The sequence below is a fragment of the Cyprinus carpio genome, chromosome A18 (assembly GCF_018340385.1).
Source record: "Cyprinus carpio isolate SPL01 chromosome A18, ASM1834038v1, whole genome shotgun sequence".
Taxonomy (NCBI): Eukaryota; Metazoa; Chordata; class Actinopteri; order Cypriniformes; family Cyprinidae; genus Cyprinus; species Cyprinus carpio.
In genome coordinates, this window is record NC_056589.1 from 5,267,225 (window position 1) to 5,283,376 (window position 16,152).

The 16,152-nt window shown below is 39.9% G+C and overlaps 1 protein-coding gene across 1 annotated transcript; it reads right to left on the bottom strand.

Annotated features, from left to right (window-relative positions):
• Window positions 1-530: 530 nt before the first annotated feature.
• LOC109077491 (glutamine and serine-rich protein 1-like) lies at window positions 531-15,488 on the bottom strand. The gene is given in 13 exon segments (XM_042774853.1): window positions 531-1,552; window positions 2,669-2,764; window positions 2,928-3,074; window positions 3,978-4,075; window positions 4,176-4,313; window positions 4,837-5,057; window positions 5,872-6,005; window positions 6,106-6,222; window positions 6,904-7,169; window positions 7,376-10,837; window positions 13,005-13,160; window positions 13,255-13,355; window positions 14,974-15,488. Coding segments are annotated over 13 exon segments (5,163 nt in total). The 5' UTR covers window positions 15,060-15,488; the 3' UTR covers window positions 531-1,411.
• Between the last annotated feature and the right edge of the window lie 664 nt (window positions 15,489-16,152).

Sequence of the window (16,152 nt, forward strand, 5' to 3'; positions counted from 1 at the left end):
AATATAAAATATATAAATGTATATAAATGTAAATATTTTCTAAATATATAATTTATGTGTGTGTATTTATATATACATAATAAATATACCCTGTACACATACATATATAATGTAAGACAAAACTTTTATTTTGGATGTGATTAATCGTGATTAATCATTTGACAGCCCTAATATATATATATATAATATATATATATATATATTATATATATATATCTAATATATATATATATATATATTTTTTTTTTTTTCACAGGATAAAGAAAGTATTTCAGATTTGGAACAACATGAAGGTGTAAATGATTTTGGACTATCACATTAATTCACATGACCTAAAGTTAAAGTGCTAGATGTTGAGATTTTAGTTATTTAATAAGTCATTAAGTGACAAAACTGCTATGAAAAGGTACCAAACTGACAGAAAGAGATTTAAAATAAATTTTTTAAAAAGTGACTTTCAGCTACATTAAAATATCCATGTTTTCATCCATCAAATGACGATCATTTATAAATGAAGTACTCACTCAAAGTTCTCATATAATAGGAAATTTATTTTCACATGTCAGCAAAAACTCTGTAGTGTGTAACACAGCTACACCTGAAAAGCGAAAAACTAATTTCAATGCTGTCGGCACAGTAAATTCATTCAAAACGGTGGCAAACTTGTAAAATCCCCAAATAAAGGAACTTCCTCCATGTAGTATACAATGTGCATATGACATATAAATGTATAGGCTATCGACAAATGTATGACAAATAACAACAGTATTTCCTTCTGAAAAATACATCTGTGAAATGTTTTGAGAAAAAAAAAGACAAGAGTATAAAGAGATTTTTATCTCGGAAAAAAATATAAGTAACAAAATATCACAAAAGCAGTAATAGAATTGCACCAACTCTGTTATAATAAACAGAGTCTTAAAAGCACATCAGGTGTTCTATATAACCTCATGAGAATCCTCTGACAAACAAGCTGTCTATACAAAATGTACATTATCATATATAAATCTGGCATTCAGATGTAAAAATGGATGTTTTACATATATATCTATGTATAATCTTATTTTTATAATCACCTAGCCCTCCAAACCACAATTACAGACTGATATTATTCTTTTAAACCAAAGAAGGTTCTCAGCAAGACACATGTATCACATAACAGATCAATTCTGGTCCTTATTGATAAGAGGAAAGGACGCAGACAATACTCAACTACAGCTAAAGCGGGTTTCATGTAAAAGCACAGTCCATTGTCTCTGTGGATGTCAGAAAAAGGCAACCGTTTGGTCTGTTTATTTCCATTTGTTAAAACCCTCGCAGTCTCTTCGTACTGATGTCTGTCTTCATCAGTGCAGGTTCATCAGGTTCATTCCCATATATGCTTGTTTATCAGCATAATCTAGGCTTCTGTTCAAAGGCAGGCCTGCTGCACCTGTGTCAGAAGCTCCCCGAAGCGATCGAACAGGCCCTCTACCCACGTCCCATTGCACATGCATGTCTGAACCTTCTCCTCCTGCCCCAGATCTTTACCTCGCAACTTCAACAACCGAATCTGATGAGAGAGAGACACTGAAGAAACACAGGACACACAGTACATTGTAATTTTCTAAAGAGACAAATGTCACTGTCTAGGGTGTTCTGAGTTTGTTGTTCGGTGGATTCAACCAGATTCAATCCCAAATATCCCATATGAGCACCACAGCTCAACGTGAAGGAACTGCAGGGGGTATGAGTTTATGAAAGGCTAATAATTTATTAAATCAAATGTAAAATTACAAATAATAAATAATCAAGATAAAACAGAAAATGCAATATACTTTAGTGTGATTATCAAATCAAAAGCTAATTAAATAAGAATAGTTTGTATGCTCTGCGAGTTTAACGTGCATTTTGGGAATGCAGTGCACGCTTGGTTCACTTTATTTACACATTTAGATCATTTCCAACATTTCTGTGGACAGAAGATTTCACCAGCATTCCTCCAAAATAACAGTTTGAGAATTTAAAAAAGATAGAAGCTCAAGGATTGAACGTTTAAGAGTGAATAATTGAAGACGTAAATATTGCTAAATCTTAGTGTAAGATGATATTTTACACTAGAAGTTAATTTAGTTAAAACTAATAATAATACTAATGAAGACCCTGAAAGAAGTCTTTTGTTGTTTTCAGCAGGAGCAATATGAGATATATATGAAAAAAATTACAATATAATATAAAATAAATAATACATAACAATAATGCATTATAAAATAATAAATTAAATAAAAATAAATAATAAATTAAACATTTAATCTGTATCATTTTACCATTAACCAACATCAGAGAACTTTGAATATGCAAATGTGTAGTTATTTTATAAAAAAATATTAATTTAAAATCTCTGGGGGTGCCTCATGTAAATATTTCATGTCTAAGGGGTTCCAGCCGACAAAACGTTTGGGAAACCTTGCGCTAGGCCAACGTTCAGGTCTTATTTTGCTTAAGCAAACAGTGTGAGCTGGAGTATTTTACCACTGAGGATAAAACCAGACACGTCAGAGCTGATACTGATGTGAACACCGCTAGTCAAAACAAGATGCTTTCAAAGATTCCTAGAGCTTGTCAGCAAGGACTAGTAGATTGGTTATCCATCCAAAACCGCACACAAACAAACACGTTAATGCCTCACCTCCTCCATACACATCAGGTATGTGTGGTACTTATAGTGTTGTAGAGAGTGATACAGGGAAAACCACTTTGTTTTCTGCTGATCCACTGTGTATTCCTGATCGTGTGGGAAAAACAGAGAAATAAAGACTTGAACTGTCTATTTACAGTGACCTAAAAGCCAGTATGGTATACCTCCTAGTGGTCAAAAAAATGTAACTAGTTGTTATCAGGATATTTGTATTAGTAACACTTGTACTGCTTAGACCTGCAGTTCTCACCAGGGGAAGTTTGCAGGGCGATTTGGAGGGCTTCATGGTTTTCCTGTTGTAAGCCCTCCCACTTAACCTGACTTTAAAAACGGGAGTCTCGCAGTCTGTTTTCAGCTCGGTCACCACGGACAGCTCAGGCAAGCTGTCTAATGCATTCTGCCGGACAAAGTAACATGCATTAAAAACACATCCTGAAATCATAAGCAAGCACAGTGTCTGTGTTTACATGCACATATCTTCATCAGTCTGAACGCACATTCCAACATTTCTGTGTCAAACTCAGCAAGCCTACAAAACTCTATGTCTATCAAATGTATTTTTAACAAAATGTCAGGTTGGTGGGTTATTTTAATTACTAGTCAACTAGTTGGTTTTAAAGGAATAGTTTACCTGAAAATGTACTCACCCTGAGGCCATCCAAGATGTAGATTAGTTTTATTTCTTCATTGGAACAGATTTGGAGAAATGTTGCTCTGCAGTGAATGGGTGCCGTCAGAATGAGAGTCCAAACAGCTGATAAAAACATCACAATAATCCACACCACTCCAGAACATCAGTTAACATCTTGTGAAGAGAAAAGCTGCATGTTTGTAAGAAACAAATCCATCATTCAAACTTTCTCTCCTGATTCAGACAAGACGGGAGACCTCAATATTATGGACAGAGGACTCGCAACAGTTTGAAGTTAAAAATGTCTTGATGGATTCTTACAAACAAATTGATGGACTGAGTGATGTGGATCACTTGTGGATTATTGTGATTTTTTATCAGCTGTTTGGACTCTCATTCTGACGGCACCCATTCACTGCAGAGCATCCATTGGTGAAGAAATGACGAAATTATAAATTTCTCCAAATCTGTTCCAATGAAGAAACAAATTCATCTACATTTTGGATGGCCTGAGGGTAGGTACATTTTCAGCAGATTTTCATTTTTGGCTGAAGCATTCCTTAAATTCACCCTTCCCCGCAAAAAAACAAAAAACAGAAGCTATTAGTCAGGGTGTTAAACGTGATTATTATTGTGAGCTGAAGCAGGACTGTGATATCACTGACTCACTTTGAAGATCTGACCCATGCGCAGTTTGGGCAGCAGCCTCCGCCTGTTGTCTGTGATCATTCCGTCCACCCTCTTCATGTGAGGCAGCAGCAGCTCGTCTGAATGCAGGACCAGATCAACCACAAAGGTCAGCTTCACCATGTGCCACTACTTAACACTCCTGTTACAAATCAAACGGTTTGATCCTCGACTTCTCACCGTTCTCACGCTCTAGCGCGTTCATGACGTCCCCGTCCAGTGCTATGCTGATCAGCAGCTCAACAAAGCTCTTAAAGGTCTCCTTCATTGTTCTGGTGTTCAGGAAACGCGAGGCGAATGGAACCGGAGGCGTAAACTCTAAGATGGGGATATATGGGATTGGACAATGGATGAGTGTGGAACAACAGCAACATACAGACTGATCTTACTGACCCCCACCATGAGAAATTAGGGTGCAAGAAAATATTAGCCACTACAACCTGAAATATTTTAAATCATTCTAATTAGAAGAAATTCAGTGACTATTAGTGGTTTGATGCTAGTATTAAATGTATGGCTGTAAGTGAAATTGTCAGTTTTAGAATAGTCAAATTTTATATACATTTCATAAAATTCCATCTGTTGGAATGTACACAAAACAAGTGCTACAATATAACATGAATTATAATTTATTTTTAATGCTATTTATTAACATTTTTGATTACACTTTGCAGAACGTGTCTTTGCATAACAAATTCCTGCTGTGTTCTTGTTGCATTTACGCAGCTTTATCCAGCAGATGTCCTTAGTGTGCGGAGTTTTGAGCGCATCAGTTAGTTCAAAAACTAACACTGATGTGCACAGATGCACATTTTAACACAACAAGGTCACACGTTCTCACCGTCATCCTCGCTCACAGCCTCCGGTGAGGAGTCGGAGGGAGATGTCGTGAACTCTTCTTTCCATTTCTTTCTCTTTTTAGGCGGCGGTTCAGCCTTGGCTTTCGGCTGCTTGGGTCTGGGTTTTGCTAGAGCTCTCTGTTGTGTTGTTTTCTGCGTGGGAGAGTCCGACACAGACACCGCAGTGAATCGTTGGGCCAGAACAGCTTTAGCCTGAGAGCCTCTGGGAACAACAAATAAATAAATGAATGTTATTTGCAATACGTAGATTATCAATAGTGTAGTCAACAAGGGAACGGTTTTGACAGAAAGTGAAATACTGTGAATTTTGTGCTAGCTGGCTGGAACAGAGTAATGTGTGGGATCAGTTTGATGTTGAAGATTTCAAACACACTGGCAGGAGATTGATGTTCCATGGAAAAATATTTGGCTGAGTGGGACTGCACAATAGAGGCCTGTGGCTCAGCTTGACATTTTAGTGAAGAAAGCAAAAACTCATCTGTATTGAGTTACACATTTATAACTGATAGAGGGCATAAACAGGACAGGTGACACCAATGTCTCCAAAGTAGCGACTGATTTTTTCTTCCATATTGTGATGTACATCAGAGTGTAACGGATTATCGATTATGGTTCTGTGCATCGGTTGTTGACTAGATGGAGGCTGATGAATGTGAGAAAACCTGAATGTGTCACCAAAAAGAAGATCCAATAATTACATTTTTATTACACTTTACGATGTCAAACATATGTTAAAAATGAAACATGCATGGATAACCTGTTTAAAATAAGACCTATAATATACATTTAAATAAATAGATGAGGTGAATTTTCATTTCAGCCTGACGTTAAGCCATCTTGATAATGTCCTACGCACAGCGCGTACACGTACAGCCCACAAATGAGGAAAGACTGAAATCTGTTTGTAAACATTACTTTCTAACCACATATTTAAAATCAGGCCAAAAAAAACAATAACAGTTGTTTCTTCATTAGCTGAATTCTCACTAATAGAGTAAGACCGATACAGTCTGTACCTCATTGAATGCATGGGCTTGCATCGTGGTTTCCTGCTGCAGACTCGAACATACTCCCGCTTGTTGACAGTATCAAGAAATTTGACATGTACTCTCCTGTACATGGACTTAGCATCACCAAAGTACCCCAAATACTGCATAAAAAAAAAGGATAAGACACTGCCTGTTGTTCAAAGTATTTTGAGATACCCGTGTGAATCACACTATGTTGGCACATTTTGTATTGCCACTTACACTGTTTGTGGCAAAGAAGACTCGTTTCCTGTCCCTGAGCTCCGGTACAAACTTCTGCAGCAGGGCTTTCTGCACCTTCCAGATGGCTGGTGGTTCGACTCCCACCTTCAGTGTGATCTACACCCAAAACACAACACATCAAAGGTTTAAAAGAGACGAAGGCTTTGATTAAACACAGACAGAGTCTGCTCTATGTCTCTTATAATTGACAGGAGGCGGGTGAAAACATCGATAGCTGCTCAGCCACAAATGATACGTCACATTATGTGATTTCATCAATTTAGAGTCAACATGAAATGCCATTTGGCTCCATAATATGAATTATGCCAACACTTGAGTTTGGCAACCAATTCTCACTATTAACTATGACTTTTGTCTCAATAAACACCTAATTTGCTGCTTATTAATAGTTAGTAAGGTAGTTAAGTTTAGGTATGGGGTTGGATTAAGTGATCTAAAATATGGTTATGCAGAATAAGGCATTAATATGTGCTTTATAAGTATTAATAAACAACCAGTTTGCTAGTCATATGCATGCTAATACGCAACTAGTTAATAGTGAGAATTGGTCCCTAAACTAAAGTGTTACTGAATTATTATTTAACTAAATGGCATATTTAATTGGACTGGATCATGCAAGTGGTTGTTCCATATCAGAAAGCAATATCCCATGCACCCTAGGTGAACGGGTTACAAAGACAGGCATTTTCTTTCTTAGAAACAACGTCCACAAAAAACTGGCACAATACGAACTGGAACATGCAAGTAAAGGTTGATTTTATGTTGACTTCAACAGGCTCATAAAAGTCCCAGCATTTCTATATCCTTTTTTTTTACTAATTACTAGTCTCGCTCCCGGTACATGCCCTCCCCTCCACTATCTGACAGCTCCTCGTCCATCAGGCCCTCGATAGCAACTGAGTTCAGTTGAACAGCTAGCTTGTCTGGAGGCACATCCTTCAGTAACTCCTCTGCAGACATCTTCTGTACAGCAGTCTGTTGGTCCTGTGGCTTGGCATCAGTAGGCTGTGTGCTGGAGGGCTGAAGTTGCTTTGTATTGTCACCTGAAGGTTTATGTTGAAACAGGAGAGGATGAACTAGGGTTGTCATAATACCTAAATGTGAGTGATTTATTAAAAAAAATCGATTACTAAGCAACAACATGCTTTTACCTTTACATACAGTCCTTGAAGCTCTCCTAAACATTATATTATAATATTATGATTTAGACATGTTTATTATGAATTATGAAAGAAAATGTCTTTCATACCGAACTTGTGCTTTTTGTCTGAGGGCTCATCTAAAGATGACAGCGCAGAAGTGATGCTCTTTTGAAGATCTTGGTTTTTCCCCACTGAATCGTCTTCATCAGAGGAAAACGATGGCAGTGTTTCCAGGTTCCTCTGGAGCTCTTCATCAAGTCGCTTTGTAGAAATGACACTTTGAGGATCTGGAGATATCAATGGGGTTGAAGGAAGGGGAGGTTTAAAGGGAATAAGTAATGGATTAGGAGGCCTCTTGGAGGCCGAAGGCTTTCTAGTGCGATTGGGCGACCGTATCTGTGGAGATGATAGGTTTTGTCTGGATCCAGATTTTAGAAAGTCCAGGAAGGAACCCAAGAATCCAGTTTTAACCTCTGGCTGTTTTTCTTCAACCTCTCGTAACTTCTGACACATTCTCTCCTGCTGTTGGTAGCTATCATTTGAAACCTCTGAGGTGGAAGTTGAACTCACCTCACTGGCACGTGAATTCTGACGTTGTGTGCTTCTCTTCTGAGATTTGGGTTGACCATTTTCATCTTCAACAGACTGCTTTGATGAACCCTTTGATCTGGGTCGTTTTTTTGGAAGGCCATCTGTAGGATGCTCACTAGGACTATCATCGGTTTTAAGGCCTTTCAATATCTTCGGCTGGCTTATATTATTTGATACATTTTCAGTATTCTGATGTCCTGATTGACTTTGCTCCTGGCCACCCAACTGAAAGTCAGAGGAGGTTGTATTACTAATAACAAGTCCATTAGTATTCAAAGCAGAGCCATGGCTAGAGTTTACAAAATGTCCCTTAGGTAACACATTGTTTTTCTCATGAGTGTTTGCTACCTTGTCAGATATTTGTTGTGCAGAGTTGTGTGTTACCTCTGGTTGGTTATTAGAGTTTGAGAGTGTAAACGCTTGGTGTCCCTCTGTTTCATATTTGGAGTATGTTGTTTGAGCACCAATTATAGTCATGGCTTGTGAGTTAGCGATTATCATATGCTGTGATGGGAAACTATCAAGTCTGTTCTCAGCTGACTGAAAATTGCACTTGGAGTCTACAGGGTTGGCTACCGATGACAAGTCGGCATCAGATGACGTGGATTTGACAAAGTCCTGTGGTGTGACGCCACAGGCGGCTGCGGTAGCAGCAAGAATGTCATCAACATTTGAGAGTATGTTCCTCTCATCTGCCAATAGCATGGAGTCAGGAAAGCATACAGAACTGAGAGTAAAGTTCTGCTTTGCATCATGAGGATTTGACTGGTTGAAGTTGATTTTTTTTGTTGGGTTCTGTTTAGTGGACTCTGTTGAGCTGGGCACTTGGTGAGAGACAACTTGCTGGTTGTGATGCCGATTAATGGTCAAATTAACAGTGTCGCTATTCATTTGGAGATACTGGACTGGTACAGACTGCATGTACATAGTCTGCGTGGTCTGATTCTGGCCTGAGGTTAGTACAGGCTGTTGCAGAACGATCATGTGAGTGGGATCAAGGAGAACCTGGGCACTGGGAACTCTAATGAACTGTGTTTGGTCCTCAGACAGGTGTCTGGGATCTGTCGGGTGAACTCTGATAATCTGACCCTGAAGGTTCTGCTGCTGAGAACTGGCCCCTTTCAGAAGTAGAGGGTGCTGTTTCAGCTGGTCGGCACTCAAGGGTGCATGGGTGGTGTGCATCAACAAAGGGTTACTCTTGGGGTCAGAGGAAGTATTGGCACTGGTAGCAAGCTCCTTTGTGGTTTCAAAATGTGTAAGGATCTGCTCCTCCGTTCGGGAGTTACTACGAATGACACTTTGGGTGTTGTGTCTGTCTTCCATTTTGGAAACTACATAAACGTCATTTTTTATGTTGTTCTGTGCTCCAACTTCGTGGGCTGAAAGGGTTTGAGGGGAGGTCACCATAGCGCCTTTCTGTAGTGCCTGTACATCCTCGAGAGGAAGCTCTTCAGAGCCTTCTTTTGAGGAAAGAAACATTCGTTCATCTTGTTGATGTGGTTTTAACTCAACCGAGGTCTGGTTGTTTGGTAAGGCTTGGGTGTGTGTGGCGGGAGAGGAGGTTGATGAGTGGACAGATGACAAGTACTTCTGCTGTAAAAGGGCACTGTCTGTTTTGGTACCAGAAGAAGAATGCATTAAGATATAGTCCTGTCCTGGGTTAGTGGATGATAAACTTCTGGCACGACTGGGTGAGAAGGAAGGGATGGGGGTTAGGGATTGACTTGACACATAGTTCTGCAAAGTTATGCTAGCAGATGTCGGCCCCTGGGTATAGAAACTAATGGTTGGCAGGCCCTGAGAGTGGCTGGAAGAATAGCTTTGAGAAGGATTTCCCATGCAAAGAGTTTGCACCTGTGTCTCATACCCTTCCCTGTTTCCCGCAGGCGGCAAATCCTGCTGCTGACTAGAAGAATAAATAAGAGACTGGCTCACAGATGTCTCAGCTTCAGATTGACTAGCAAATGACGGGAGTGTCTTGTAAATCGAAGGAAGCTTCTCAGGCAAACTAGAAGAGAAGCCTTGTGTTTGGCTGAGGTTGCTTGATGGGCTTTGAGATGTGATATAAGTGTGCGAGGCACTAACGGAGACCAGGCCTGGAAGCTGCGTGGATGTGTACGGTTGTGACTGGCTAGCGATTACTGAGCTTTGATTTTGGGCTGGGGAGGAGTAGCTCTGCGGCTGCATGCCTGGAGGGCTTGCCTGTGCTTGAGTGTCTGTGTTCTCACCGGGATGTTGAGCCATTTTGGAAGAAATGTCTTTAAGCTTTACTCCAGATGAGCTGGAAAACCCAGGGGAGGGGGCAGAAGAAGCATAGGCCTGAGTTTGAGAAGCTGTCTTCTGTTGTGTGGTGCCATTTAGGGATGAAGGGTCGCCCGCAGGACTACAGGGTACGGGTGTATGCGGTGAAGGGTCCTGTTGATATGAAACGTCACTCTCGTCATGCAAGTAACCCTGTAAGGAGTGCTGAGCACCGCTAGCCAGCTGCTCCTGAACTGGCTGGGTGCTAGAAGGCCGTTGGTGGTGCTTGATCACACTACATTCACGCTGAAGTGCTCGTTCAATGGAGCCTGAGAAAACCGGGCCACCGTAAGGCTGAGGGGCTTGCTGTGTGCTGCCCAAGGATGTGGACAGCAGGCTGAACTGAGGCTGAAGGAGGTGTGGGGCTGACTCTTGTGCTGAACGATAGGTGGAGGACTGGGGTGGCAAGCCAGCCCCTAGAGACGTACCACCAAAAGCAAGCGCAGTTGGCACAGTGTACTGGGAGGATTTGAGCTGCAGCAGAGGGTCATTAGGGGATAGCAGACCATTTGAAGAGCTGAAAGTGCTGTCCTGATTAGCAGGTGCTGATGTAGTGGTGAAACTTCTGGTAGGAAAGGCACTAGGATGCTGGTAGGATGAGAGCGCAGAAGGCGTCGGGAACGTTCCTGATGGATGCAGGGCTCCGGTGAGATAAAGTTCTGTTGAAGAGTTTGCACCTATAGCAGAAAAAAATAAAAGTTTGACGCACTGCAGGCAGCATTTAAATTACATGTCATCTCTAAACCAATTTCCTTTTGCACTAAAATGCCACTTTCTATTACCATAACACTTAAGGGGCTCATATCATGAGGAATCAAATCCTTCCTTGATCTTATGAGATAAAAGTGTTCATTGTGCCATTTAAACTGTAACTTTCCTCAGTCCAAACAGACCATCTTAAGAAACTAGCCAGCAAAAACTAACCTTCATTCAGCTATTTCAGTGTTTGGAAACAGCATGCCCAGTTACAGTGAGATGAAAAGCAGAACGCAGGAGTGATGCTATTATTATTAAACACCACAAACAGCAGAAACAATGAACCTGATTCTTTCAGTCTGACTGTAAGAGTTTTAGTGGTGCATTTCAGCCAGAACGGTTTTGTGAATGTGTCACAATGTGATACAGATTTTGCTATGAGACTGTTATTGAAGGATGGAAAAGTGCAACTATAATAGATACAACAACATAACTGCAGCCTGTGTGTAAGTGCAGCAATGCGCTAATTAATTTCACATGCAAAGAGGGAGTTTATAAAACAGTCTTAAAGGCCGGGCAGCAAAAATGGCCTATTTAATTTTAAGGGAGGGAGGAAAATGTTCATGAAATACTAAATAAAGACCTATTAATACATGGAACTACGGAGCCGCACATGGCATGCAAGAAAAAATAAATAAATTGTGTGCACGATTTACTAATTCGTTCCCTCGATTTGCTAAATCGTGCACACGATTTACGATTTTAATTCGTTCACTCAATTTATGTGTAAATCGATTTGCTTAATCGTGAGGTGGATTTGGTTAATATTGGGTTCGCAATAGTAAATCAAGGAAACGCAATAGTAAACGTGTGTACGTTTTAGCACATTGAGGGAACGAATTAGTAAATTGTGCGCACAATTTATTAATTTTTTCTTGCATGCCATGTGCGGGGCTCCGTATGGAACATAGGGGAAATTACATTTTATTAATTTTTTCCTACCATCAACTAATTTATTTCATATAACCCCAACTATCTACTTCATGACCCTTTAAAGGGTTAGTTCACCAATATGAAAATTAGATTGTGTTTTTTTTTTCAAAATGAAAATTAGACTGTTTTACTCACCCTCGAGGCATCCTAGGTGTATATGACGTTCTTCTTTCAGACGAATCCAGTCAGAGTAATATAAAAAATTGTCCTGGCTATTCCAAGCTCTATCATTGCAGTCAGCGGGTGTTGTAGTTGAATAGTCCACAAGTTATCAAATAAAGCGCGCCCATCTAAAATAAAACGTGCCTCACACAGCTCCGTGGGGTAAATAAAGGCCTCCTATAGTGTATCCATGCGTTTTTCTAAGAACAATATCCATATTACAAAAGTAATAAACACTTTTATCTCACTTCCGGTATCTGTCATACGTGAAACCCGTTCCAGCGGATGACGCAGGATGTACACGCAGCACACAGTTCTGAGATATGCTAGTCTCGCGAGTTTGTTTATAGGAGCAAAGGAAGCAAAGTTTCCTTACTTTAGCAAAGGAAAACAAGTCTACTCTTGGTTTATATCAAATTCCTCCAACATTTTTCTTTGCAAATCCTCGTTTTGTACTTCTAATTTGTGACCGGCATTTTGTTTTGTTCTCTCTCCACATTCGTCACTAATCACTCAACGCCGACGTCTTACGCGGTCCGCCGCAATGGCTTCCGTATATGACAGATACCAAAAGTGAAAGAAAAGTGTTTATGATGTTTGAAATATGGATATTTTTCTAACAAAAACACATGGATTTGCTACAGGAGGCTTTTGTTGGCCTTTATTGAGCTATTTGAGGTGTATGCGGCATGTTTTTATTACGGATTTGTTTGATTTATTTTGGACTGTTCAACTGCAACACCCGCTGACTGCAATGATAGAGCTTGGAATAGCCAGGACAATTTTTTATATAACACCGACTGAATTCATCTGAAAGAAGAACACCTAGGATGCCTCGAGGGTGAGTAAAACAAGCTTATTTTCATTTTTGGGTGAACTAACCCTTTAAGGATCACTGGCAGCTGAGAAACTATGAGTCCAATTATCACTGATAAGATGGTGCAGAAAAAACCTCAGTGGTTCCTCTAAATTAGAGACCTAATACATATTTACCAGTTTGCCAGGATGGGCTTCTAAATGAAGGGAGAAGAGTCGAGCCAGCAGGTCCAGCCTGAAGGCCTCTAGATTCAATAGCGGAGAGGAAGTTCATGACTGATGATTCAGAAGTGTTGCTACTGGCGGTGCTGTGCTGATTTGAGTCAAACACTTCTAAGAGAGAGATACCACAGACAGACAACAGGCTGTCAATGACTTCAAGGAGTATCTAGGCTATATCCCATTACAGCCTGAACCTCTAGCTCACCTGTGGGATGGTGGGTGGTGGTAAATGTAGGCTGGTGACTAGAGGCAAAGGTCTGCCGCTGGAGGAGCTCAGAGTCCAACTGTGTAGAACCATAACTAGAACTAGAAAGTAAAAAGGCCACCTTTAGGCATTATATTTTGTACATTTAAAAATCCAACCACAACCTTGAGCTCATGCAAAGATCTTAAATCTTCAATTGAGATAAACAGTATCTTCACACGTAACATATTCTAGAGGTGTTTACTGTACATGTTCGCGCAACTCAAAACTATTTAGCATAACAAAAACAAACTATTTCAGACATAATAGCAGATTTTACTCAAGTTTTCTGTGATGCACACTAGTTTGGAAGTAGTAGTGTATGTAATAGGCTAGAAGTAGTTGCATAGATTGGTTAGTTGTATCTTGTATGTGCATATTTATACTGATATATACAAGTTTTCTGTCATAATATATCATCATCATTTTAAACGTGCTATTTATACTTCACAGCTAATGAGACAAAAAGGAACAAACTACAAAGACAATAGAAAGATGTCAAAGAAAACATATGGAAACTATTTTATTTGGTTAGTTTGTCTGTTTTGATTTTAGCAATGCCACATCTCTTGCTAAACAGAGGAAAGTCTGCATTATATATTTTTGCCAAATAAACATCTGCGTAAGTAAAATGTCACAGCTGGGGAGATTCATTTGGGTTTGTTTCCCGGCTGATTTTGATGGTTTCAGTGTGGATGTCTGTACAGACCTTGCATAAACTAACAGAGTGAATATCCATCAGCTAGTTTTAGTCTGTTGGATTCCTATCAATGGCTCTATTTCAGTTAGTAGCACAGTCAGCAAACTAACTAGCACAGTGTGGCAGCAAAACCAAAATTTAGAGTCCATCACTGGTGGCTTACTCCAAGTTAAACTGCAAGTGAAAGTTGATGATTTAATGTAAAAGAAAGACAGTAAATGCAACTACTGAACAGACTTCAAATCTTTATGACTCTATGCATTACACACTTAATAGGAATTTCCAAAAAATAAGGTTGCTTAACTGTAGAAGTGTGTCAGTTATAATGTGTCAACCAGATGTTAGTTACCTGTCCACAGTCAGACACATGCAAGTCTTAAAAACTAGTGTTCTGGCTACCCTGTTTTGCACTTAAATGCAATTTTAATATGCCACACTGAATAAATGATTTGAAAATAGTACATCTGACATCATGGCCTGATAAAGGGAAGCAATTCATGCATATTAACATTATGCATTAGCGCCATACGTGTACAGGTTTAATGCAAATCAGTGACAGACTTAAACAAGTCGCTGTGTAAAGTTGCAGACACGTGGCCCTTCTGCAACACTGATCGATCAATTGTTTACAAACCTTCTCAATGTCCGCAAAGACATTCTGACTGCTGTGCAAGATTAGATAGGAAACAACAAGCCAACACGGTCCTTAACCTGCACTTTCTTATGATTCATTGGCAAAACATACACTAAAAATGAATAATTATTATGCATAAGTGTTTAAGTGCAGTGCGGGTTTAAAGGTGATTCAGCAGATGCACATCAACACGGTCTATGACTGCAGAGATAAACGCATTAACTCCGTTAAAACTACCTTTATATGTGTCTTGACACTTTTACGTGTGTGCATATATGTGTGTGTGTCTTTCGCTAGGCCTTCCATCACCGGAGTTTTCTTCGGGAGGTGACCCGCCCTCTCGTACCTGGGTTTGTAGGCCCAGCCCGGGCTCTGAGCCGCCGCGCTGACCGGCTCTGTGAAGCTGGGGCTCGGGTAGTTCCTCTCCATCATCCGCCTTGGATCGGGAATGACGCGCGTCCCCCGATACAGCTACACATTCAACCGAGCGTGAGAAAATCACATATTCCTCTAAACGTTACGTGTCCTGCGGTGATCCGAGCGCTGGTCCCGGGGGTCGGGTGACTGGTTTGTGCTGTGGTTTAAGCGCAGGGTGAGAATCGCTGCTCGTGGCCCCCAAACGATCACAGAGAGACAGACGCGCTGCTGCCTCAAGTCCCCATATTGGCGTTTTCTCCCAAACATTCACTTCCGACAAACTTTAGATGGAAGTTGCTTTTCTCCCCCCTCTGTCTCTTTCTCGTTTGTTTTCTCTCTCTCTCTCTCTGCGCGCGCGCATCATGTATCCCTGTGGTGAGTTTAATATGTTACTAAAACTAATACAGTTATTATTACACCCTCTCCCTGTCAATAACCTTTCCCCAGACTACACCTTTACATTGTGATCAGGAACAGGTACCATTATGAACAGTTAATGCATGTTCTTATACAGGTTTTATTTATGATTTGGTCCATATATTAATTTTCTTATTCTTTTGAGATTTAGAGAACTGTGCACCCCTAACATTAAATGTACATTGATCCATATAAGACATCTTAATGCCATTGCATTAGCTAATAAATGATTTTTCTTGTTTGTCCCAGAACTAACTTCACTTTTAAGACCGCTTCCTTCAAGTTCTGACAGGTTTGCTAATACAGTGGATTTCAAGCTGTGGTTTGGCAAATAGTTATGTTTACAATGCAGCTCTTAGTTTGAAATAATCATAACATCTATAATATGGTACAGTGGGGCTCGAAAGTTTGTGCACCCCTTGCAGAATCTGTGAAAATGTGAATAATTTTCAAAAAATAAGAGAGATCATACTAAATGCATGTTATTTTTTATTTAGTACTGTCCTGAGTAAGATATTGTACATAAAAGATGTTTACATTTAGTCCACAAGACAAAAAAATAGCTTAAATTATTAAAATAACCCCATTCAAAAGTTTGGGAACCCTTGGTTCTTAATACGGTGTGTGGTTACCTGATGATCCACGACTGTCTTTCTGTTTTGTGATGGTTGTTCATGAGTCCCTTGTTTGT